General features: G+C 37.6%; 1 protein-coding gene across 7 annotated transcripts in view; it reads left to right on the top strand.

Annotated features, from left to right (window-relative positions):
* The window catches only part of ARHGAP21 (Rho GTPase activating protein 21), a 124,198-nt gene that overhangs the window by 67,611 nt on the left and 32,010 nt on the right, over positions 1 to 24,577 (top strand). For 4 of the 7 annotated variants that reach the window (XM_040546290.1, XM_040546293.1, XM_040546289.1 and 1 more), the window contains exons 4-6: positions 3,198 to 3,290; positions 7,195 to 7,273; positions 13,069 to 13,123. In XM_040546290.1, coding sequence (XP_040402224.1) covers positions 3,198 to 3,290; positions 7,195 to 7,273; positions 13,069 to 13,123 — 227 coding nt within the window. Of the gene's footprint in view, positions 1 to 3,197; positions 3,291 to 7,194; positions 7,274 to 13,068; positions 13,124 to 24,004; positions 24,035 to 24,577 lie in introns of all 7 variants that reach the window. The other 3 variants (XM_040546288.1, XM_040546291.1, XM_040546287.1) reach the window with 1 other exon arrangement.

The following is a 24,577-nucleotide window of genomic DNA, read 5'->3' on the forward strand; positions in this document are numbered from 1 at the left end:
GATGCCATACAAAGGGACTTGGACAAGCTTGAGAAGTGGGCCTATGTGAACCTAATGAGGTTCAACAAGTTCAAGTGTGAGGTGCTGAACCTGGGCTGGGGCAATCCCAGACGTGAATACAGGCTGGGCGATGACTGGATTGAGAACAGCTCCAGGGAGAAGGATATAGCCCAGAAAGCCAACTGGATCCTGGGCTGCGTCAAAATAAGAGTGACCAGTAGGTCAAGGGAAGTGATTGCTCTTGTGAGATCTCACCTGGAGTTCTGTGTTCAGCTCTGGGGCCTCCAGCGCAAGAAAGATTTGTACCTGTTAGGGCAGGTTCAGAGGAGGGCCACAAGGATGATCAGCGGGCTGGAGCACCTCTCCTACAAAGACAGGCTGAGGGAGTTGGGGTTGTTCAGCCTGGAGAAGAGAAGGCTCTGGGAAGACCTTATAGCGGCCTGCCAGTGCCTGAAGGGGGCCTGCAGGAAAGCTGAGGAGGGACTCTTAGTGATGGGACAAGGGGTAATGGCTTTAAACTAAAACGGGAGATTCAGGTTACATATAAGGAATACGTTCTTTGCTCAGAGTGTGGTGAGGCCCTGGCCCAGGCTGCCCAGAGAAGCTGTGGATGCCCCATCCCTGGAGGTGTTCAAGGCCGGGCTGGATGGGGCTTTGGGCAGCCTGGTCTGGTGGGAGGTGTCCCTGCCCATGGCAGGGGGTTGGAACTGGATGGGCTTTAAGGTCTCTTTCAACCCAAGCCATTCTGTGATTCTGCGTTGGGTCAGGTATTGAGTGTTTTAAATTACGTGTGCCATGGGAGCTCCATTACTTTTTATTGTCACCGTTGGGATTGTATCTCTTCAGTAGCACATGACGTGGCAACACTGGGAAGGGTGTTTGGTCCTATAAAAGGTTGTATTTTAACTGTTCACTCTGAAGCTACCTTTTGTTCATAGTATCTGGGGTAAATTATTCTTTGAGCTTGTCTAAATTCGCTGTAATGTTCCTGCCTCTTAAAGGATGAGACCTGCCTTGTGTTCAGTGTCTATTTAAATCAGCAGATTGATAATGACAGATATTAGCTTTGCTTCACAAAGAGCATTTTGTATGTCTTGTAGCTGCGTCCTGCTAATCAAATTTTAAAGTATTTGGGGACTGAGCTGCCAGCTGTTTTTTTGATTTATAATTCAGTTGTGTTGTATGTAATAGCTAGCTGATCTTATCAAGTCAACTTTTTGTTTATTCTCCACCCGTTCAGAGTTATTTTGAGAAGGCCATTTAGAACTGGATTTTGGTAAGATGACAGGACGCTGAGAGGGCTACAAAAGGAAGGCATTGGGCTCAAACTTGTACTTGAAAATTGTGAATGAGATTCAGAGGGAAGCCAGGTTTTGTGCAGTTTATTGAAATTCTTTAGATAATAAATTTTCCCCATATGGAAATGAAGCCAAAAAAAGTGATAAGGGGGTCACCTCATTTATATTCCGTCAACAACTGAGAAAGAGAATGTGGCTTAGGAAACATGACCAGGTGCAATATTTAAGTTGTAGTGTCAGTGCTGCCAAAAGCAGTGCCGTTTGTGTCTGATCAACAAAACGTCACTGAAGTGGTCAGAACTTGTAGCTGTAGTTTCAGGGAGTGTTTCTTTTATCAGCAGTGCCAGTTCTAAGTAATCTCTTTATTTGCTATTGCTTTTCCTACTTCTTCTGCAGCTTACACCGCCCTCTCCTTAATGCCAGGGCTTCCTGGGAAACCTGAACACGATCCACCCAGACCCGGCTTATTTTTAGTCTGTATCAGCTCCCAGGCTTGCTCATCATACAGCCTCCAAACGGTGGTGGTATAGAGGTGTAGGGAATTGGGGGGGGACCAGGGTGCTTATGGCTAGCATGGGCATGGTATGTGTTTCTCTGGCTGTAACATTCAAGGTTCTACCACTGGTTCTGTAACGCTCATCTCTGTTCTTTACTACATAGATTAGAACTGTCAGGAGAGACAGGTTACACTTTGCCCTGAACTTAGTTTATTCTGCAGCAGTCTGCTGGCAGACTGGAAATAAAGTTTGAAAATTTTTATTTTTGTTTCTTTTCAGCTCCTGGCATGAAAAATTAAACTAGTGAAGCTGCGTAGGAGCTGTGAGATGGCTTACTCTGTTTATATGCAGAGGTAGCTCAGGACAGCATCACTGTATTTTAGTCTGCAGTGTAACCGTGCTGGTTTTTCATTTGTATTTGTTTAACTGCGTTCTTCTGCCTCCCTTTCTCCTCCACATCTTATTCAGATATTCAGAAGCAATGGCTACTTCAGTTGAGAATTGCTTAGTAAATGCCTGTAAAAGCACAAGGTGCCTGTGTTCCTGGAAGCATAAAAATTAATTGTATGCTGAGAAGGCGAGAAGATAAGATACAGGCTTTCTAACTACTGCAGGCTAACTTTAGGTTTATATCGTGTATATATAGATGTGTACAGTTCATGTGCAGACATAATTTAATTTGAAGTATATGTTGCCTTTTGAATTTCGATAAATCTACAAGAAAACTTTAATTTTGGAGCATCTGAAAAATATGGTTAGAAAATCAGTGTTTCAGTTCCTTGAGGACCATAAATCAGTTTTATGGTTCTCACTTCTAGGGAAAAATTTTAAGGTTTTATTTTTTCAATTTGCACTACTAATTCTTACCCTGGCTTTATCTTAAGCAAGATAGGAATCCAGAAGAGGAAGGAGTATTTCTTACTGAACAGTATAGGCATCAGCATGATGATAAAGCAGCAAAGACATCATGAAATGAATCTGGGGAGGAAAAAAAAAACAACAACAAAACAAAACAAAACAACAACAACAACAAAAACAAACGTTTAACATAACATATTCACAAGTTTAAGTTCATAATTGTGAGCATTTTTGCCCTCCCTCTGCCCTGACACCTAAAAGATCTTTAGCATAGTGAGAAGAAATGCTGTCTGTATAGTCATAAATAGAATTATCTAGGTTGGAAAAGACCTTCAAGTTCAAGTCTAACAGATCATCAACCTGACCTACCAAGTGCCATCGCTAAGTTGTATCTCTTCCTTCCCTTCCACCAAATTAGGTTCTGGTATTCCATGTATTGACGAACATGGCTGGATAACGTTTCAAAATAATTCTTTAAAATGAAAACATTGTAATGCAGTATAATTCAAGACTTAAAGAAATACTTTTTTTTTTTTTTCCTCAGGAAAACAAAGGAATAGACTGGAGCCAATGGATACCATATTTGTTAAACAAGTTAAAGAGGGCGGACCTGCTTTTGAAGCTGGACTCTGCACAGGTACCATTCTTCTGCATGTTCGTGTACATGGTGTAAAAATACATATACGTTTTAAGCTTCTACATATAATTTTGTCTACCATTAAACCTTCTTCAAGAATTCTGAAACCCATCTTTTGAATTGTGATCAAGTGTTTTTCACCTCAAAAGCACCATTGTGTGTTCTCAGGAGGTGCTGTGTAATACTTATTAAGGCGTAAAAGTCTTACTAGTCTCGTATACTTGTTCATAGTTGTAAGATAATAAAATGATTAATAAAATGACGCATGTAAGCTGCTATTTCTTGTGCTTTATTACATATTAATAACCTCAAAACATACAGGTTTTTGTCCTTTAAACTATTTTATCTCTTCTAAGTGAAATGAGAATAATTCAAGACTGCCTTTTCTTACTAAATTTTGTTCAGTTGTTTAATTTAATCTCTAATTCCTGGAGCAGGCAGTATGTTTTTTGTGAAATGCCAGGTACTTTGTCACACCCTTACTTAAGAGCTGAAGGAAAAAAAACCCTATGTTAGAGGGGGATGTCTTAGAAGCGATAAAAGTACAATAAGTTATGTAGATGGATACCACTACAAACACACATTTTTCTTAAAAACATGGCAAAACATACATTCTGTGAAAGGAAGCTAGTTTGTAGACGTAGAGGGATGTTGATTTTTTTTTTTTGAAAACAGTTGTACACATGCATTTGTCTGTAATAGGATAATTTTTGTATGTTTCCTCCTAAAGAAATAAAAACATTCTAGGATGATCTGCAATTTAAAAACAATTCTAGATCCTATTTTACAGCATATGGTATTTTTCTTTTTTAACTCTTCTGTAAGTGGTTATTTAGAGGAGGGTTACTTTGGCATTATTTTAATGCTATTATATAAAGAAATGTTTTGGCTTGATAAAATGCAGCATATGTTGAAGTTGTACAGAGGAGCCATGCTAATTTCTACTCTGTTCAGTGTTTGCCAAATTGAAAGAGATGAAATCTGTAGAGAATATTTTTATCTTTAGGCATAGAAGAGATTTTAGGAGCCCAGAATGAAGAACAAAAAATACATGCAAAAAATATTTTTAATGTACTGGAATATTTTAGAAACACTGGTAGTCATTGTATCTAATTAGGTCATGCCACTATTTCTTGTTTAAAACTTGAGGTTGAAATATTACTGTATCTCTGTCTTGAAATTACATTATAAAGCACTCAGGGAATGATCAGCAAGGTAGATTGCTTAACTTCTAATACAGACACTATATATTTATTTTGTACAATTATCTGTGTTTTGATTCTATTTATTTTTTATGCAACTTGGCTTTATTTTTATAGTTACATCATGGAAGGAAGAAGCTCGAAAAATCTAATACTAGTTTAGGTAGTTATGCTTTTCAGCTCTTATTTCATTGCTGTAGGGTCCTTTACTACGTAATACTGGCAATCTTAACCCAAGCTTGACTACCCAGAATCAGTAAGCTGTGTTTCAGGAGCTTACCTGCCTGCTACTCACCAGAAAGCATGGTGTGCTCTTGTAAATTTGAGGGAAGAGGGTACAATAACTTAAAAGTAAGACAACTCCTTTTGAGTATTTTTTAATGCTCTTTTAAGTTTATCTTGGCTACAGTTAGAAAGATCATATTTCCCATATTTAATATCAGATACATTTCATTAAAAATAACATATCTGTGAGTTCCAAATGTAAGTATTAGATAATTATTTGTATGGAAGTACGGACAGCCAAAGCAGATCCATGCTTCCAATACCTTGGTCTTTATGCTGTGATTTATGTATAAGCAAGAATATGAAGGACTATAACGTATACAGAAAAGGAGCTGTTTTAAGTGTGTTTAAACACTTATGATCAAAGTTTTTTAATGAACCACTGGATTGATATGAGAAAAATTATATGAGAAAAAGCCTTCATGCTTCTATACCCTGTTTTGCACTACAGGCAAAGGCACTACTAGCCTTTCCTTTTATGCCTTCCCCTGAAATGGAGCAAAATCGTGTTCTGCAGAGTTGGCTGCCACCACTTCTTTCAAGTAGCCAGTTTTGCAGTGTGCCCCACTTGAGGGCTTTTTGGCAGGTTCCTGTTCTGGTTCATTGGGTGCGTGCTTCAAGTAGCCTTATTTCATTGCTGTGTTCTTTGAAAAATAAACACTGCACAAAAGTAGGTAAGTTAATATGACCTACTTGCAAGGTATTCTTAATTATATTTTTCAGTGGGGATACTGAGTGAAGATCTACATCTGTGGGCAAGTTCCAAAACAGCCTGGAAAAAAAGTCAGTTTTAAGTTCCAGGGAAGAATCTGATGCAATTTGAAGAAGTCTTGCCATATGACCTAATAGGACAGGGTTTAGAGAGAATATTTTTTGGTACAAACCATAACATTTCTGTCTCCTGCAGCTTTTTGTAAGGACGTATTTTGGTGTAATGTCAAATATTTCAAAATTAACTTCATTTTAATGAAAATTGAGCTTTTCAGCCTAATTGCTTAGGGTGTCTGTATGTATACAACACAGGGATGGGGATTACCATATGTTGCAGATACCTAGTAATCCGCAAGACTGATAGTAATCATTAAATGTTGCCACCAATGTTCCTTTTGTAGCTTAGGAAGGAAGAGAAAAAACTGAGAGGGGTCTTTCAGGTGAAGAAAAGGGTGATAAGCAGCTTAAAACCAGCACACAAACTTGTATGAAGTTGAAAATATTGTACCAAGTTAGTTGCATGGTTACGTTATCACCAAATCAAAAACAGTCAGCAGATCCATGTGGGTTGGTAAGTCTGAAACTCCATGGGGTCGGTATAGGGAACCTCACAGAGGAAACGTGTTTAGAGCATTATTGCCACTGAGTCAGGCTGAGTCTTTAGAGTTAACTACTTTTTCATTGTCTTTGATTTGGTCACACAAAAAGCTTTCAATTTCTAAAACAGTGCTGGAAAAAGTCATTCCCTTTGGCTCACTTTGCATGGATCCTTTTTTCAATACTTCTTCCAGCAGCTTTCTATAGTCCCCCCATCTGTAATCCTTTTAGAGACCATTTTCTCCTCATTAGTAAATTCAAATACTTTTCTGTTCTTCTGATCAGAGATGACATGAATGCTCTTTTTGTTGAAGTAATGGGATGAGTTCTTCATCAAAAGTTGAAAGTAGCTCACAAGGTGAAAATCCTTTTCATGTTTTCATGGTGATATATGTGCCACTTAATTCATGGTGAGAATGAAACTCTGAATGAAGAAGGTACAACAAACTATTAGGAGAAATCTGATAAAAGTGATATTAGGTCTAAAGATTGATCTATATGGATAAGAAATAACCCATTATGCTGTCTGTGAGGCACTGAAGAACCAGTAATGTCTTGGAAGCAACCCATATTATTTTAAGGAAGGAAGAACCTGGAGCACATTATTTATTTTTTTCTCAGAGGAAAGAAGTGTGAAATGTACAGTTTTCCTTTAATATCCTTGTTAGTGTTCTGAGTTAATATTTGGTTTGTTTGGAATGAAATATCTACTGAGGACTTGCTTGTGAATTAGATGGAGTTTTCGGTACATGGTATCACCCATGGAAAACTTTACTTTGAAGATGGGATGCTTAAGTGAGCCGCTGATATAGCTTATGCCTGCTTGTGGTTTTCTTTCTATGATTATCTAGGTGACTTACTTGGAAGTTTTAATAAGATACCTCATCTGAAGATGTCCTGTGAAAAGTGTAGGAATTTGACGTCCTATATACGTTTACGTATAATTTTATTGCTCATCTTCCATTTTCTTCTTTTCTCATTTTTAAAGAGGACTAACCTTGAATTTAATGTATTGATGTTGCTTGCTGTGAGATACAGAAGTGCAAAATGAAAACAAGGAAAAAAAAGTCAAGACAAGTTGATTTAAGGTGTTATTTTTCCCTTTACAGGTGACAGAATTATAAAAGTCAATGGAGAAAGTGTTATTGGGAAGACATATTCTCAAGTCATTGCTTTGATACAGAACAGGTAAGATTCTAGTATTCAATTGTGTATCATACTTTTTATACTAAGCAGGAAATGACTGCTTATGGTGGTTCTGAAAAAGTAATCGTATTTCTAAAATTTTCCCTAGTACACGCTGTTTTATGTATTTGTTTCTGTAAACATACTGAATGCTGAAAAAGGCTTAAAATTGGGTGTGCTATATTGTGCCAAAGTCTGTTTATGTCAGTCCTTGTCCCCTGTAACCAAATCACAGAGTGCTATAGAGGAAGGTTGTATAAACTTAAAATGGGCTGATAAGGGCCACATAAACACACATTTTTCTGTTTAAAATGAAAATCAGAAAAATCTACCTTGTTTATGAGGTCTGATAACTAGAGGTCAGCATATCTGGTAAAAGAAAAATACTATGCCAGTGCATACCTGCAAAACATCTGCAGCATCTGCATCTTTCCATTATATTGCTACAAGTTACAAACCTTACACAAAGTGAAGAAACAGTAATATTTACTGCTCCTGAACTCACAGGGGCTTGTTAAATGATGTCTGTACATAAGTCCAGAAACTCATTTTCATGTCTCAGGTCAGTCTCCACTTTTACTGTTTTCTTGTTTTCTTCTCCACTTTTACTGTTTTTCTTCTATAGGAACAAGCTTCCAGTATAGGAATGTTATGTGGAAAAGAGATGTATTATGACCAGCATGGAAAAATGTTTTCCAAATGAATCTTGCATACCACATTCTAATTTAAGTGAATCTTCATGTGTTAATACTTAGTTATGCTTACAGGAAGGAGGAGGAAAAATAAGATCCTCATCTTCCTGCTTTAATGCAGATCTTATTCAAGATTTCACTCAAAATCTGCAAGTTCCAGGTACATGTTTTTTGAAACGGCAAAACTCTGTGGCAGAAGGTATAAGTGAGGTAAAATGAAATGTGTTTTGTGTCATTAGTACTTCCTGTGCAAGAGCTGGAAAGATGGAATCTGTCTGCTTTGTAACCTTTAGAAAGACTGGAGATAGTTAACTGTGTATCACTTCTTTAATTTTGTAGTTGTACAAACACTAGTGTTGTACAATAGCGTACAGCTAAGACACAGGATGTAATTATTTACTTTGAATGATGTACCTGCTAGGCACGTAATGAAATCTCTTACCTTCATCCAAAAATTAGAGACCAATCCTATCTTCCAGTGGCTGCTAGAGCAGGTCCAGAGGAGGGCCACAAGGATGATCAGAGGGCTGGAGCATGCTCTCTTCCTATGAAGAGAGGCTGAGAGAGCTGGGGTTGTTCAGCCTGGAGAAGAGAAGGCTCTGGGGAGACCTTATAGAGGCCTTCCAGTACCTCAAGGGGGCCTACAGGAAAGCTGGGGGGAGACTCTTCGTCAGGAGGTGTAGTGATGGGACAAGGAGTAACGTCTTTAAACTAAAAGAGGGTAAGTGTAGATTAGATATTAGGAAGGAATTACTTCCTTTGAGGATGGTGAGGCTCAGGCTGCCCAGAGAAGCTGTGGATGCCCCATCCCTGGAGATGTTCAAGGCCAGGCTGGATGGGGCTTTGGGCAACCTGGTCTGGTGGGAGGTGTCCCTGCCCGTGGCAGGGGGTTGGAGCTGGATGATCTTTAAGGTTCCCCTCCAACCCAAACTATTCCGTGATTCTGTCACAGCAGATCACAGCCAAATATGTCTAGCCCTGAGGGTTGTGGTGTTTTTTTTTGTTCTTGGTGGTGGTTTGCTTTTGTTTTGTTTTACAGAAAACGTAAATATCATGACATCTTCATCTGAATCTCTTAAGATGAAGAGGTAAATACAAATTCTGATGTAGAAAGATAGCTCAGACTAAGGAATTAGGTGCATTTTCCTTGTAGCTTACAGGCAATGATGTCTGTTATGTAACAGTTTCTCATATGACTAATGAATGGACTCTCTCATTCTTTGCTGGAAAACAACGTTCTTCAACTCAGAGCAGTCTGTTCTACACATCAATTATTTTGTTTCATGTGCTGCTCCTACCATTTCATGGCAAGAGAAATTGCTTTCTGTTGCATGTATTTTGCTTTAGCATGCCATTCTTGTATCAGCATCAGCATCCTGGATCAGACTGATAGTCTCTTTATGTCAGTATCCTCTCTAACAGTATCCAGAAATGGATTCTTGGGAGAAGTGCATGAAAACACTGGAAGTATAGCGTGTTTAGTCCTGAACCTACCTTGTTTAGGAACTTGTTGAACCAAAGCTTTTATCTGCATCACTTGATTTTAACAATTCTTGATAGATTGGTCTTGCATAAGTTCACTTCTGAATGTATTTAAACTTTTAATTTTAAAATTACCCAGTTACATAGATCTTGCTCTGTTTAGTGTTTTAGCTCATTTTTCATCCATCACTTCGTGGCCTTTTTAGTAGGCTTTGTGCAAGTGACTTGCTGAAAAGCCTTTTGAAAGACTAAGTTGTCAGTTGAAGTCTCTTGTTCATGACTAAAGACAGTTTCATTTTCCATTTGTATGTGTGATGATTTTCTAGACGTATTAATCACTGTATTTTTCATTATTTTAAATTGCCCTTTCAAATATATTGCCCACTGTAAATGCTGTTCTTTCCTAATTTTTCTGATCATCTTCAGAGCAGTTTTAAGTAAAGTTGCAACGTCTTAATCCTCTGCAACCTCTCAAGGGAGAGAGTTCCCCCCCCACATTGTTCAGCTATTGAGCAATGAAACTGGTTTGTACTTTATTTTTTTAAAATTAGATTACTTCATTTCCATAGCAGCTTCATTTCCATAGCAGCTCATTGTATTTCTGGAAAATTGTTCAGTTGCAGATATTTGTTCTCATCATAGAATGCTGCAGACATCAGAACTTGGTCACCTTCTTCATGCCAGATCCAAATGGATGCTTTTTGATGTTTAGATGAAAGATCCCCATAACTTCCAGTAGGACTAATTGATGGCCTATAATTCAAGCATGTTTTGTATTGTTCTTGGAAAAGTTTCATTTTCAAGCTGTGTAGGACATTATCTATTTTCCTCTGGTTGGAGATAATAAATTTAAGCTTACACTGATTATTTCCTCTGGATAATGAATGGCACACCTCAAAAGAGTTTCCAGAAATAACCATTTCCTGCAAGATTAGTTCTAAGATTATTTTTAAATCTGCATTTACTACTCTTTACATTTAGTTGTTAGTTTGGTCCATTAAGAATTTATTCTCATCTGTTTACATAATCAGCTTGGAGATGTGCTGATTACTAATGTAAACTCCATAAATTATTTATTGTTCTTTGTTTAAAAAAAATAAAAATCTGATTTCCCAACTGCTTTTTTTTCGTTATTTTGATTTTGGAAATTTAGGGATTTAGAATGATTAAGTCTATTCCGTTTTTTTTTGCAAACCCTTTTTGAAGGTGCTGAGGTTATTCAGAAACGTATGTGAAATAATGCAAGAAAATAGTTGTAACGATGACAACCCATCATAGTGCTTTAGTTTGGTGCCTCTGAGTGAAGTTTAAATTTTACTCTGTGTAATGAAAGTCATTTGCATGATAGATATCTCTCAGAATTCGTAATACTGTAACTAATATTTTAGTGTAAGCTGCCACTTCCTCTCTTTCATGGTTTTTATTAATGCTTTCTAGTTCCTAATTTACATGCATGTTATAGTACCATACCTGAAAGGTATTCCTTAACCACCTTCTTTGATACCAGAATTGAAGAATACTCTGAGAGCTCTCTGAAAAATAAAAAGTAGGAAGATCCGAATTGTCTCCAGAATGTTCTGCAGGCAAACAGGAGTAGAATAATTGAATAGCTGTTTGAATGATGTACAAAGTGCTGTTCCTGAATAGACCCACTTCCCTCTTTTGGATGGCTACTAAAGAAGGTGTTAAATGGTGTAAATGGATTTAAATTATTTTTTTTAAAGAGAAATGTGTATTTAAAAAGCACACTATACTTCTGTAAGAAGTGTGTTCTATGTTGAAATATCGGTGGGAAACTTTCATTTATATATAAAGTATCTGAAGATGGGCAATGCTGTGTAAGTTTTTAATTTTCAAAGTTTATCCTGCAAATAAGCATTGATTTTTATCAAACCATAAGCTGCCTAATATGAATTACGACTAAACAAAAATGCATGTGCTACCCATGCGTAGCAATGAAATTTGAATACTTCACTGGAAATGCCCCAAACTAGGGTATCTCTTTCATATTTTTTTTTTTTTACAGCAGGTAAGTAGTTTAATACCCATACTGAAGAATTTAGGCAAAAGTCCCTCCTGATGGACACTATTTTATATGATTCTTTGACAGTAGTTTTGCTGTTCATGCATTCAGTCAAAATGGGAAATGGTTTTGTAAATATACAGGATATACATTATATATTGTATACGTTGTAAATACAAATACAAAATATTGTATACATTGTAAATACACAAAAAGGATAAAATAATTTTGTATGTCTTAAAATTCAATATTCTGAAAAACTGTAAAAACATTTTTGAAAACTTATTTTTCCTGGCTGTGCATAGATTTAAAAGAAAAACGTAAACCTGTTACTAATGACTTTTGGCTTTAAAGCTAAATTAATCTATGCTGTTTGGAGAACACGTTTTTTTCCAAGATTAATAATGGTTTAGGAATATTGTGAAACCTAACACCCTTACTCTGCAGTTTTGGAATGCAGCCTTACGTCTGTGGCCAGTAACAAACGGAAAAGGAACCACAGAATAGAAACGTTTTTCACATGTGAAAGCATAATAAATTGCACATTACATCTTCGAGACGAGACTTTCCGTTCTGCAGGAGGAAGAAACGGAGATCTTTCTCGGTCCTTTCATAGACTTTTTTATGTACTCAGAATTGGTGGCCGGTCTCTGTGCTACTTCTGTGGTTTCTCAGCAGTGAATTGTACTGCCTGGTACAGATAAGCTCAGTTCTAGTTTGATCTGTCCAGTTAGGTTTTGTTCTTTGGTACTTGTGTTGGTATTGGTCAGTTTCTTTAAATATCCTTTCTTCTTGTGATATTTTGAATTGTGAGATTCCTAAATAACAGGTATAATCTCTTAATTTGCTGTTTTGCAAGTCTAGATAAAATAGGCTGTACAAGCAATCTTTCGTAGCCCTTCTCTGTACCTGTTCCAGTTCACATGTAATGAACGTGAGCAGTGTTACGTTATCTCAGATGAAATGAAAAAGAATTCAGCTGTTCTGTATTACTGTTACAAGTATATACTTGCTTGTGAAAATAGTTTTTTTTCTGATATGAACTAGCTGTGGATTTCACTGTTTTGCAATATTTGATTTTGCATAACCAATGAATCTTCTATTCCATGTCCTGATTTTGCATGTACTTGAATTATATTGGTTGACCTGTACAGATGTCAGGATCTTTATCGCTTCAAGTAACGTGCTGCTTTTGGTTTCAGTAATTCAGACTGACAAATTCAGTCAGCCAGATTACATCTGCAAATTTGATAAATATGTTTGATTTGGTTACTTTGGAATATTCCCAGCAATTTTAAATAGTGCTAACAGACTTTAAGTGAAAGACAGAGGGAAATTTTACTTGTGTTTAAAGATTTGTTACCTTGTTCTGTCAGAGAAGCTCCAAACATTGAATGTATCTTGGGAATCTTAATAGTAAATAATGAAATAAAATTGTCAAAGTACATTGCCTTATCCGTAAAGCTAGTATATTAAAACAGATTTCTATTCTTTTCTTTCTGCTAAGACTCTGATGGAAGTTAATGTATCATCTTTGGAAAAAAACTTTCACATTTCACATTACAAAAGTTGATATGTGGTGTGTTATTTTTCTGTTTCAGTGACAGCATATTGGAACTTAGTGTTATGCCAAAAGATGAGGACATCCTTCAGTTGGTATGTTTATGAAGCTTTTTTATGAAGAATTGTGGTTTATGTTTTTTTTATTCTAGTGTCCTTTTCTGACTGTGAAAAGAGGATTAGTTTGAGGTGGAGTTGTCATTTTCCAAAAGTGTTCTGCTGCTTTGTGTTGCCTCTATAACTTGTATGAGTTTCTTCTGACTGCTGTTGGTCTGCTCTTAAGTTGTGTCAATACATGATTATGATATGACACAGAGGAATTTATGCTCCTTTTGGCTGTGATGCATTTGTTTGGATAAAAGTGGGCCTGCCTCGAGGACTGTCAGTTCTGCATAGCATCTGCTAGAGGAAAGCCATGAAGAGACAGATGTTGTCTTTGTTCTGCAAGGCTGAGCATTGGGCGTGCTCAGGCCTATCAGAAAAGTCTTCTGATAGCTGTAGTTTGCTATGCAGTCAAAAGTTATGATGACTAAAAGTATTTCTAGAAGTCATCGTCCCTATTTCAGTGCGTGTTTTACTGAGGAAAAGGTGTCAGTCTGTGATGACAGGTACAACATCTGAAGATAAAGGTGATAGAAACGAATGGCATCATACAACAGAATCCTATGGTTTTCTCCCTTTTACAACATCACAGAGAGGGAGAAATTTAATCACATCTAAAATAACAGTCAGCATTCTTTAGAGACATGATGCACCACTGTAACTTCAGTCAAATAAAAAATGCATGTAATTCCTCTGCAGAATGTGATAATTAATCTTCAGCCATTGGAAGTTAAAAATCTACTGTTCTAATTAAAGACTTGTTGAAGAAATTTGCTCAAAGCTGAGCGCTCACCCTTAAAATGCAGTGTGTTTTCAGAGTAACAACATAGAATGTTACTCCTTTCACTCTCTGTGACAAAGCAATTTCTTCTTTTCATCTGAGAAATTGTATCTTTTTGGGGGGTTTATTTTTCTATTTTAATCTTTTTTTTTATTAACATCGTGTTAGCTTTTTTGTGAATCGTATGTCTAAACAAAATATAAACTGACTCAGCAAATTCTTATTCCTGAATGAAGTACAGCTTATATAAGTGGTAACGTTCTGTCAGTGTAAGTTCAGAATGAATGATAAATGGCAAAGTACAATACCCTTATTAATACAGGAATCAAAACACACTCATCACTGAAGTACATTCTATAGGTTGGTACAGTGTGTTCAGGAATTTAATTTTGGTTTTGAGAGGTGTCATAAATTTTGCTGTAAATACCTTCAGATGGTGTAACTGCAAACTTGATAACAAATACAGGTATTAGGTAAAAATAGAGAAACACACTGCACTAACGGATAATGTAGTTGGAGCTAAAGAAAGGTCTACGTGCACAATAAGGATGAAACAGTTTCATTATATTCAGGAATGATGCTGGGTGTGGTAGGTTTTGTAGTACTCAGCAGTCTGCTTGGTGTGTTAATGACTTATTGCTGGGTTAGCTACATAAAGAGCACAGTTGCTTGTTCCTGCCTTTAGGTCACTATTTATAAACCTTGAATTTGGTCTTCAGAAATGTCTGTGTATGTCTGAACCTGTTGAGGTATTGAATTTCCTGAAAACGGGGCTTCAAATCCATTCATCAATATCAACAGTGAAGTGTTGCAGTCCAGGTGTCACTGCCCTCTGTGGCACTCCTTACTTAGAGGGGAGTTGCATGTGAAATCCTGTCATTAGTGAAGTCAGTGTCAGTCACATTCATTCATTGACCTGATCTTGGAAATGTCACTTCGGGGATTGGTGGAAAGGATATGGCCATGGCAAAAAATTATGCTTGCCAACTAAATTTTTCAAGCACCTTCCCAAATTTGAGATCATTTTACTTAAAATGATCTTTTTTGATAACTTTGAAACATTTAATTTTGTATTTTGATCACGTAAACTATTAATAAGTTTAAAATAAACAACCTGAAATGGAATACTTATATTTTGAATTGGACTTTTCTTGCTTTAGAATATCGGTAAGGGATTATTTACCAGATGGAAAAAGAAATAATTAAAATTCAGTGATGTATTTAAAATGCATATTTTCCTAGGAATTCTTTTGCATTTCAAGGACTTCTAAATAAGACTTACAAGCCCAGGAAAGAGCCATCTTGTGTGGAAATTCAGGAATTTCAGTGGAAGACTGCTTATGTAAACAAATTGCTTCTTATGAACTAAAGGGAAGAAAAGGGAGCACACCTGAAAAGGAAGGAAGGAACAAAGGAGGAGTGTAAAAACATTGTGGAGATATCTGAGGACAAAGACCAGCTGGGGCTTAATCAAACAGGGGTTATAAAGGGTAACCAGACACTGTTTTGCAAATATTCTAGTTGTGGGAGTCTCCGGGAAAATGTAGGTCCAGTGACTGAAGAGGAGGGGCTGGAAGAGTGCTTAGCTAAGAGTACTTAGCTTAAACAGATAGCTGATACAAAGACCTAATGTCTTGTCTTTTCCTGCCTCTGCCTTGACTTTAGTAAGAGACGGTATCAAAAGCATGATACTTAGTTCTTTGGGGAGCTAAGAGAGGGTATGGAGTGACTATATGGATTACAAGGTGGGGTAAGAGTGGGAATCAATGGCTTGACAGTAGTTTATATGTAGTAATGAGAAGATTACCCTAGCAGTCTGTGCTGGGGCCAGTGTTGTTCAGCAATGACCTGGTTGGTGACCGAGCAGGTGTGTGGATGACGCAGAAGGGAGTAGCTGACAGGATGAATGACGAAGTCTCAGTGTGGATGGACTTCGGTATTCCTGAGAATTGGAGCAGCAGATAGCTCGTGATATTAAACGAGGAACATGAAAACTCTGCGAGTCAGGCATAACAACCACCCTGTGTCACTGTGGAAGCAACTGGCAGAATAAGAGTCCTGCTGAAAACAAGGCAGGGGTTGCAGTGGGCACCAGGGTCCGTGAGTCACTATTGCTCTTGTGTGCAGCTCAGCCAGCAGGTAGAGGAAGCTGTTACACTCCACCACCTGACACGCTGACAAAGCTGTACCTGGAATTTTATGCATACTTCGAGAAGGATGGGAAGGAACTGGAGAAGGTCCAGAAGAGAGCTAGAGGGACGGTCAGGGTCCTGGAACACGCAGCCTACAAGGAGAGGTTCAGGAGCTCCGATTTAGTCTGGTAAAGAGGTGGCTAAAGGGTAAAGTAACAGCAGTCCACAATTAGAGAGCAATTGCCAAGAGGATGGAGACAAACTGTTCACAGTAGAGGACAGCCATAAGCAGTCGCTTGGAAGGTTCAATTAGGCATCAGGAAGTGTGATACAGTAGCACTTTATGCTTTTTTTTTTTTTTTTTCTGAAAGGGTCGTATAGCACTGGAATCAGCGCAGATGGCATCGCCATCTGTGGAAGTTTGAGAGACAGCTAGACAAAGCAGTGGCTGACAAGGGTGTTGGTGGTAGTTCAGCTATGAATGGTAGATTGAACTGCATGATCTCCAGAAATCACTTCTGATTGGTACTTGGGTGATTCGGCTTATTCTGTGTAAAGAAACAAATATATTTATATATAAAAGAATTTCTACACGGCTTTACTTTTGGCTTGAAGAGTTTCAGAATTTGAGCACAGGTGTCTAACCTTGCAGCTGAATTTGGCAGATTACCTTTGCAAACTTAATGAAGAGGACCATCTTAGTTATCTCTAGCTTCCAGATCTGTGCCTTTAGGCTTTCAGGTTACTCTGGAATGAGAAAACTGAAGGAAAGAGTAGGAGGAGCACTGGTGTTCTAGCCGTGGTGTTCAGGATATCTACTAAAATACTCATATTGGGTCATCCAACTTTTAAATTCTGTTTGTATGTATGAATATTTAAGGTAAGTGTACATGGGCAACTCAGGTGAACCGATAAGGACACTGAAAGGAGAGGTGAGAGGAGGGAGCAAATGCTTTAACTTTGTAGGCAAAACAAAGAATGGCTGAAAATACAGGTCACAAAGATGATGGAAATGCAGAAATAGCAGGTATGATAAAAGGGAAGAAGCAAAAAAAGTGCTCGGAAGTAAGTTTGTGTTAATTAGCAGTGGAAAAGGAGTCAGGAAACTTTTTAAGATAAACCATAGCTATAGCTTCTAGTTTTTGGACTTCAATTACATGAAAAACAGATCTAAATACAGTGATTATGAACATAAAATAGAGTTCCATATTTTATTTACTAAAGCTTTATTTTAACTTGGTGTACATCCCAGGGGGTGATTCTTCCCAAGTGGGCTTGTAACTAAATATATTTGTAACAGGTAAGGTATTTTAATCTGAGACCTTGTCCTGTCATGTCATGTAAAATTAACTCTTTTAATCTCTTAGCCCATAAATTTCGACAGTAACATGTAGCTTGAGAATGATTTGGGATAGAAAACTAGTTTTTTAAAGAAATGGACTTCACAGAGGCAATGCAGCTTTTTTTTTTTTTTTTTTTTTGTAAAGAGGGAATACTGGATTTTCATTTAGTTATAAGCCTATCAAGGTGTAATACAATCTTACATCTCATATGTGTGTAGTCTTTTGGTATTTACATTGAAATAAAAGATTTTTTCCCATTTCCATTCATTTTTTTTAAGCATTTGATGTGTAGCCACTTGAATTTCTACAATATTTCTTGTGAAGCTATGACTCAGTTACTGAACTTCATAGGATAGTCACTACTTACCTGCCAAAATGTGGCACATAAACTGTTACAGTGGCTACTTCAAATAAGCTGTGCTGTCTGAGTGGTGTCTGTGGCTCCTCTAATGGTGTGCACATCCTCAGGCTGCCGTGCTACAGGCTGGCATGGGTGTCATCTTAGTTAAAACACTGAACTGAGCAAAGAACATAAAATAGAGGATGAGAACCCAGCACGGTGTATCAGAGACTCAATGAAAACGTTCAGAAATACCTTATTTTAGACTTGTTTGTTAAGGGAATAAAACAATCACAGTAATATTTTTAGTTGTCACTCCCTATTCTTTCTCCTGCTTATATCCCTGTTGATGCTAGACTCATTGACCAGAACATTGGGTTGAAACCTAGTCATTAGCAGCTAGGGAGATGAAGCATTTTTGTACAAGGCTGAAGGCTCCTATTAGCTGCTCTGTTTGTCCTGTCCCTGACTAAATCAGCCTGTTGTACAAACACCTGTCTTACTGCCAAGGAGCGCGTCATGACTGGGGACCTTCTGCACAGTTTGTAGGGCAGCTGGGAGTGCTGTTGGATGGAAGAGGGAAATCAGGAGTGGAGGTGTTGGGGCCAGGACTGCCTTTGCAGAGAGGAGATGGGTTGGTGGAGGCTGTGAATGAAAGGGCGTAGGAGGGGGAAAAGCAATAGGAAGTGACGGTCAGAAGCTGTAACAAATGGTGGTTTGTTAGTTTTGTAGATTGCAGAACAAATTTCTCCATTTCTGCTGAGAGAACTGAATTAATTAGGACTGGAGCTGAGTTATGTGATGCCAATTTTTTCTTTGGAAAGATGTTTTTTGAACGGTTTCCATTTTATGTAATAGATACAGAAGTGCACATTTTGAACACATGCGAAACAATGTCAGTTGAGACACTGGAAAATTCTATGGAAGCTGTCATTCTGTTCTATTATATGAAAATCTGAAACTGTTAATATGCTTTTTAAACAGTGAAGTTTGGAAACAAAGTGGAGAGGTGTTTTTTATCAAGCACAAGCAGAATGTGGACAGCTGGAAAATAAATGCAGTTTGTCACTTAGCTTGCCAAAAGGAGATGGCAGAAGGAGGGCTCGGATGGATATACTGATAGCCTTTACTTCTAAAGAAAAAACCTGTAAAGGGCAACAGTGCCCGAATTGCAAATTTCAGAGTAGGCCGGGATACTTCCCTATTGCCAAAAGGCCCACAGAGAATTCCTCTCTTGCTGTAGATTTCAGCTGTTTCATAATTAATGTCAGTCTGCGGTTATCAGACATCTTTTAAATAGCAATCTTTCATGTCTCGCCACTACAGGTTTTGTGTAAAGAAAGCTTGTAGCTGGTGTGTAACCATATTGAGACCACAAGGAGGAGGATTACTGTTGTATTATAATCTGCATTTCTAGTTGGTCTCCCTATGAAAAAGTTATGTAGCATTGGCAGCTGTTTTTTGAGAGAAATTATCCATCTCATATGCATTAGTACCACTGATTTCATACAGGCAGGATGACACATTTAGGTGGACTGCAAATAATTCCATTTCTTGAGTTCATTTAATAGAATTATTGCTGGTTTATAGCCTCCTGGATGACAAATTTAATACTAAAAAATGGTCAAGTTATGACATTCTTCAGTCATTCAAAAACTTTGTGACACAAAGGACCAATGTAAATGTACTCCCCATAGAGGGAAACCTGAAATTGCTGAGCCCAGTTAGAGTTTAGCCTTAGTTATCTTAGTTACGGCTCTTGTCTATAAGCTTTGTGCTGGGGTGTCCTTAACATATAGGATTTTTGAACCAATTTTCTGAGGTATGTTCATGTTGGAATTGGCGTGGTTGCTCATTGTTCCTTGTGTAAGTAGAGAAAGATGTAGCTTACAAGGCACTGAATTTTCAAGTGTCAGGCACTTAAAATACTGCTCTTTTAAAATTGCATCTTTAATATGATCTATTGTATAAATTGGAGCTGTATATTTGGAAAGTTATTTTTAGTATGGCTTGCTGATGTTATAACTAGTGCTTCTTAATATGTAAATAGTTGTGCATATATGTAAATATATGTAAATGTCTCTCTTTTGTGTGTATACACACATTTATATAAATGAAAAACAACACGCACTATATGTAACAAACCCTGATTTTTCCTGTTTCATTTTCTGGCATTTCCCTCTCCAGCTACCTACTCGGAAATCCATCTTTCCTAACCTTCAGCCCATCTCCAACAGTTTCATTTCAAATAATTAAAAAGAAAAAAAAATCTTCATTGGAAGTGCCCCCCAGAAGTAGCAGAAGTGAATCTGGATTGATGCCTTATACTCCTAGTTGTCACCATTACGTCTGACTAGTCTATGAATCTGTTAAAACCTGCCCTAGAGTTTCAGAAAGACCTCTGTAGTTTCATTTACCACAAGATGTCATTGGATATTCTATTAATAATGCTAAAAGTAAAATAAAGGAGGGCTGTTAATAACTATGTATGTATCTTTTTGCGACAGGGAGAGAGGAGAACTACATCTTGTACTCTTCCTTAATTTAGTTCCTTCTTGCCTGTCTTTTAATTAACATCTTAATCTTTCCTTTGAATTAAAGTTATGGACCACTGAAGATGTGTATTGATAGCTCAAAATCGATCCAAATTTAAACAGAAATATTCCTTGCTGTGGGTAGTTGGGGGACAAAAAAATCTAGACGGGAATGACTCAGAGTGCCTGAAGGACAAATGAAGCACATCTTTTTTCCTTCTGTTTTTTCCCTTCTTATTTCTAGTCAGGTACAAACCTTGTGACTTGAAATTTTTCAGTATACTGGCAAATCTAGGCAGAAAAGAAGAGATCGTTTCTTTGTTGTTTCTGATACTCAAAGTTTTTGTGGAGTTTGCCAGCTCTCAAGCCCTTGTACTTACTATGAAATTGCCAGTGACGCACCTGCATTAAAAATAAGAGAGGAGGAAAAAAAAGGCTTGTGTAAGGAAATTTATTCTAGAGTTTCATAAGCTGCTGATGACGACAGGCCTGGCTTCAGTCAACTTTACCAATTGTCTCGTTTTTCCTGAGACCATCCAGTTACATCAGACCTAGTGGAGCAACATGGCTATTTCACTGGGAAACTGAAATATTTCTGGTTGGTTGGTTTGTAATAAATAGCCATGTTTTCATAAGCAGCATTTGTTTACTTTCAGATTTTGTACTGACGCAGCCATTAACGCATATGAAGGTTAATACTAAAGCTCTGGCAGCAAATGCAATTGGAGGGGTGTGGTGTGAAGACACACTGACCTAAAGGAGAAGAGACTTAAACTTTGTTATTTTAACAGTGTATCTGTTAGAAAATACGATTTTCTTCATACCCCCTAACCCTAGTTTAGGCTATATTTACAAGAAAGTCTCTCACAGAGTGTATGGTTTTCTGGTTTTTGAATTAAATGTTACCTGACTGTAGTGTGTGTTGGGTGTCAGAATGAAGTGAAGCCACTTGAGCTGTACTACAGACATTGCTAGAGTAAGCTATAAGTGGAAAATGTTTCATTTTCGGACAGCTGAAAACCTTTTCTGGTGTTCTGCTCCTGTTTGTGCTAAATCTGAGTAAATTAGGACTGCGGAAAAGAATTTAGGAAGTAGTAAAGAACCTTAATGTAAAGCAGAACTGGTTGCAGAAGGAGGGAAGAACACCCCAAGCTCAGCCTTCCAAGCTGCTGGATGCATTGATGTCTAATTCATCAAAATGCTTATCTCCAAGTTTGCGAGGAATTCTGTTGAAGTGAGTCTGTTAATTCATCCTTTTATCGTTGAGTGTATGTATGCGTACGTGCTTTTATGGGTTTGGACTAGTGGATATAGGACAAGGTTGTCTCAGGCTCTTGAAAGTCTAGGGATTTGCCATGGTTGTTGCTAGGAGGAAGAATCCTTGTACAGGGACTGTCATTATTCTGACATCACATGGCATAAAATCAAGTGGGAAATAATGAATGTGAGCAAAAGCCTTCCCTTGAATTTTGGGGGGGGTTAATGTCACGTGGAATGTTTTATTTGCTTAAAATAATTTGTTCTGCATAAGGCATGAATGTGTTACTTTAGCATGTTTGGGTTTTAACTGGTTATGCCTATACAAATTCACAGTAAGAAATCCATTCTTAGGCTTAGGAGTTTGCAAGCTTGATGCAAACAAAAGCAGATTGCAAGGTGGGAGAGAAATTGTACCCAGTAACTGGAAGCACACTAAATTCTTACTGTAAGAGCAATTTTCTTCTAGAAATGGTTGCAGAGCTGTTATCCGTCAGAGCTGATAATGTCACACTAAATCATTGTGTTTGTATGGTAAGCTTGCCATAATTTCAGGTTTTCTGTTCTCTTGTTTTGTGGTTGTTTTTGAGAAGATGGGAAAGAGCTTAACGTTTCAAGACTGATTTTTGGATCACAGTGGAACTTCTGGTTAACTGCAGAGTACTTAGCTCCTGTAGGAATTTGAGGAGCTTGGTAGGTGTCTGAAGTGGGAATGTCACTAATCTGAATTTTATGAATGTATTTCAAGGTGGAAGGCTGTTTGGGTTTTTCTTTTTATTTATTTATTTTTTTAAATGCTTAAATTTAAGTCATACTTAAATACTCTTTTATACTAAGTTTTCTATTGCAATAACTTAAATTAATGTAGTATAACTATACATATAGCTGCAAAATATGCTAAGTATCTAAATAGTGTGCAAATGCTAAGAAGTATGTTGATGTACTCCACATTTTTACTGTAATTAACAAAAAAAAAAAGCATTTTCTCGTTAAAGTAGTTAAAATATTTTGTAAGAAAAAGGCTGATAATGCATCATTCAGCTTGATATTATTTGAACAGAAATCATTTCTGATGTTTTGCATTTCTTTATAAGTTGCAAAATTTCTCTTTTGGTCCTTAGTGAGGATTATGACACATGGGTTAAATATCCCTTTATGGAAATGTCACAGCCCTTTATGAACTTCTGTCTTCCTTGGAAGAAAGTTTAGCTTTGTTTTAATGATTCCTTGGAAATTGGGTGGAATGGGATTGAAAGAAGAAGTATACTTTCCAACATTGAAACATTTTATTTCTAATAACACTATATTTTCAATATACCTGCAGTCATGAAAACTTGCTCTTTATTGGGGCAGAAAGGGGCGGGGGGGGGGGGGTGGATCTAGCTAGTTTTATTTTGGACCCTGTGAGAATGCTGTCCTCTGAAGATGATGTTTTAATATCTGTGATTGATTTTTGTCAAGACCTAGGTAGGAATTGATTTTTATACTCATTTGTAGTCCTCAGCTATGATCTGATCACACCAGCTTTGGAATTTCGCCTTTCTGCTGTCAAAGTCAATGAAGCATCGTCTGTCGTGGGCGTGTTTTACAAAAGCATAAGCTCAGTGTGTTTTATCTTGGTGTAACATGTCTATCCCACGTTTGAAACTGTTTTATCAGCTCTATAAAGTAGTAATTGTTTTCTGATTTGGATGGGGGGTTGGTTTTGTCTTGCATGCTAGTAGTTTCTTACTCCATCTGTTTTCCAGGTCTTTGGCATTTTTTCAGTTTTTTTTCTTATTCTTACACCATATCGAGCTCTTAAATATAACCATTTGTTTGAAGATTCAGAAATTTAGAAATATTTATCTTTGTACGTTCCTTCCCTCCATTAAATGTGCCACATACAGTAGTAATCTGGCTTCTTTTTTTTTTTTTTTTTTTTACTACGGATCGGGAGGGGGGAATAAATCACATGAGTGGAGTGTTTCTGCAGCATCATTCCTCCAATTTCAGCTGTACAGTATGAAAGCAGCTGCAGTCAGCTGACAGCTTGTGGTCATGTTCAGATATATGTGGGGAAGGGGTGTGCTGGTTTAAAGGCATAATAAAGCCGTTGTTTCGTCACCAGGAAGCAGGGATGGTAGCAGCCCAGGGGAAATGAGAGACAGTAATGTCGCTGTAGTGGAAGGGAAGTCGTGTTGTATAGAAGCGGAGCTCTCTGCAGGCAGCTGTGGGGATGCACCAAGGCAAAATGGCACAAATGTATTTTGTTTTCTGTAAGGGTAGGGGATAAATGCAAGCAGCAGAAAAAAGCCTGAGATGGACATGCTCAGAAGGAGGCTGAAGTTATTTTTTCTGCTCTACTGCCCTTTACCTCTGTTGGTACCTTCCAGTGAAATCAGTGTAGTTGTATTTTTAGCTTGCTGTATCCAACATCAATATGACAACATAATTCTGTCTTTACGTCTGTAAGCAGCTTTTACTATGTTTTCCTGTTTTCTGCCAGCTGCAGTTTTCAAAGGATGTCACAGCACTGGTAAGAAATGCACAGTAGCCATTTCTGATTATTTTTGTAAGGCATGCTTTTCTCAAGTGATTTGCGAGAAGCAAGAGTATGAAATAGCAAGTTTGTTGGAAATGAGCTAGATAGTCTGAGGTGAATTTTCTTTGTAATGCTAATCTCTTAATTTGTGGTTTGTGCCTGTGACTTGGTCAGTGTGCTTTAATATTTTGCAGTTCACTAATGCTTAGTATAACGTTTATTGCAGCAGTACTTAAATGCCTCGCCCGCCTCTGTACTTTGCTCTGTATTAATTTTATGGCTGCGCTCGGGCTTTTGTAACCTGTCTAGTATTAAGACAGGACACGTTGATACTCTGGAATTGAGCATGTTATGGTTTGGAGAGGAAATGCTGTGATACGGTACCACACCTAAATGTGTAAAAGCCCTGAGAAATCATTTTAATCTTCAGTTGCATTGGCAGGCTCTGCGTTGGCTCTTTATTTCATTGTGTTTAAACTGAATAAAGTCATGCTAAAGTTTTGAAATAATAGGCTATCATTTAGGTATGCTGTGCGC

Source organism: Cygnus olor, chromosome 2 (genome assembly GCF_009769625.2).
Source record: "Cygnus olor isolate bCygOlo1 chromosome 2, bCygOlo1.pri.v2, whole genome shotgun sequence".
Lineage (NCBI taxonomy): Eukaryota > Metazoa > Chordata > Aves > Anseriformes > Anatidae > Cygnus > Cygnus olor.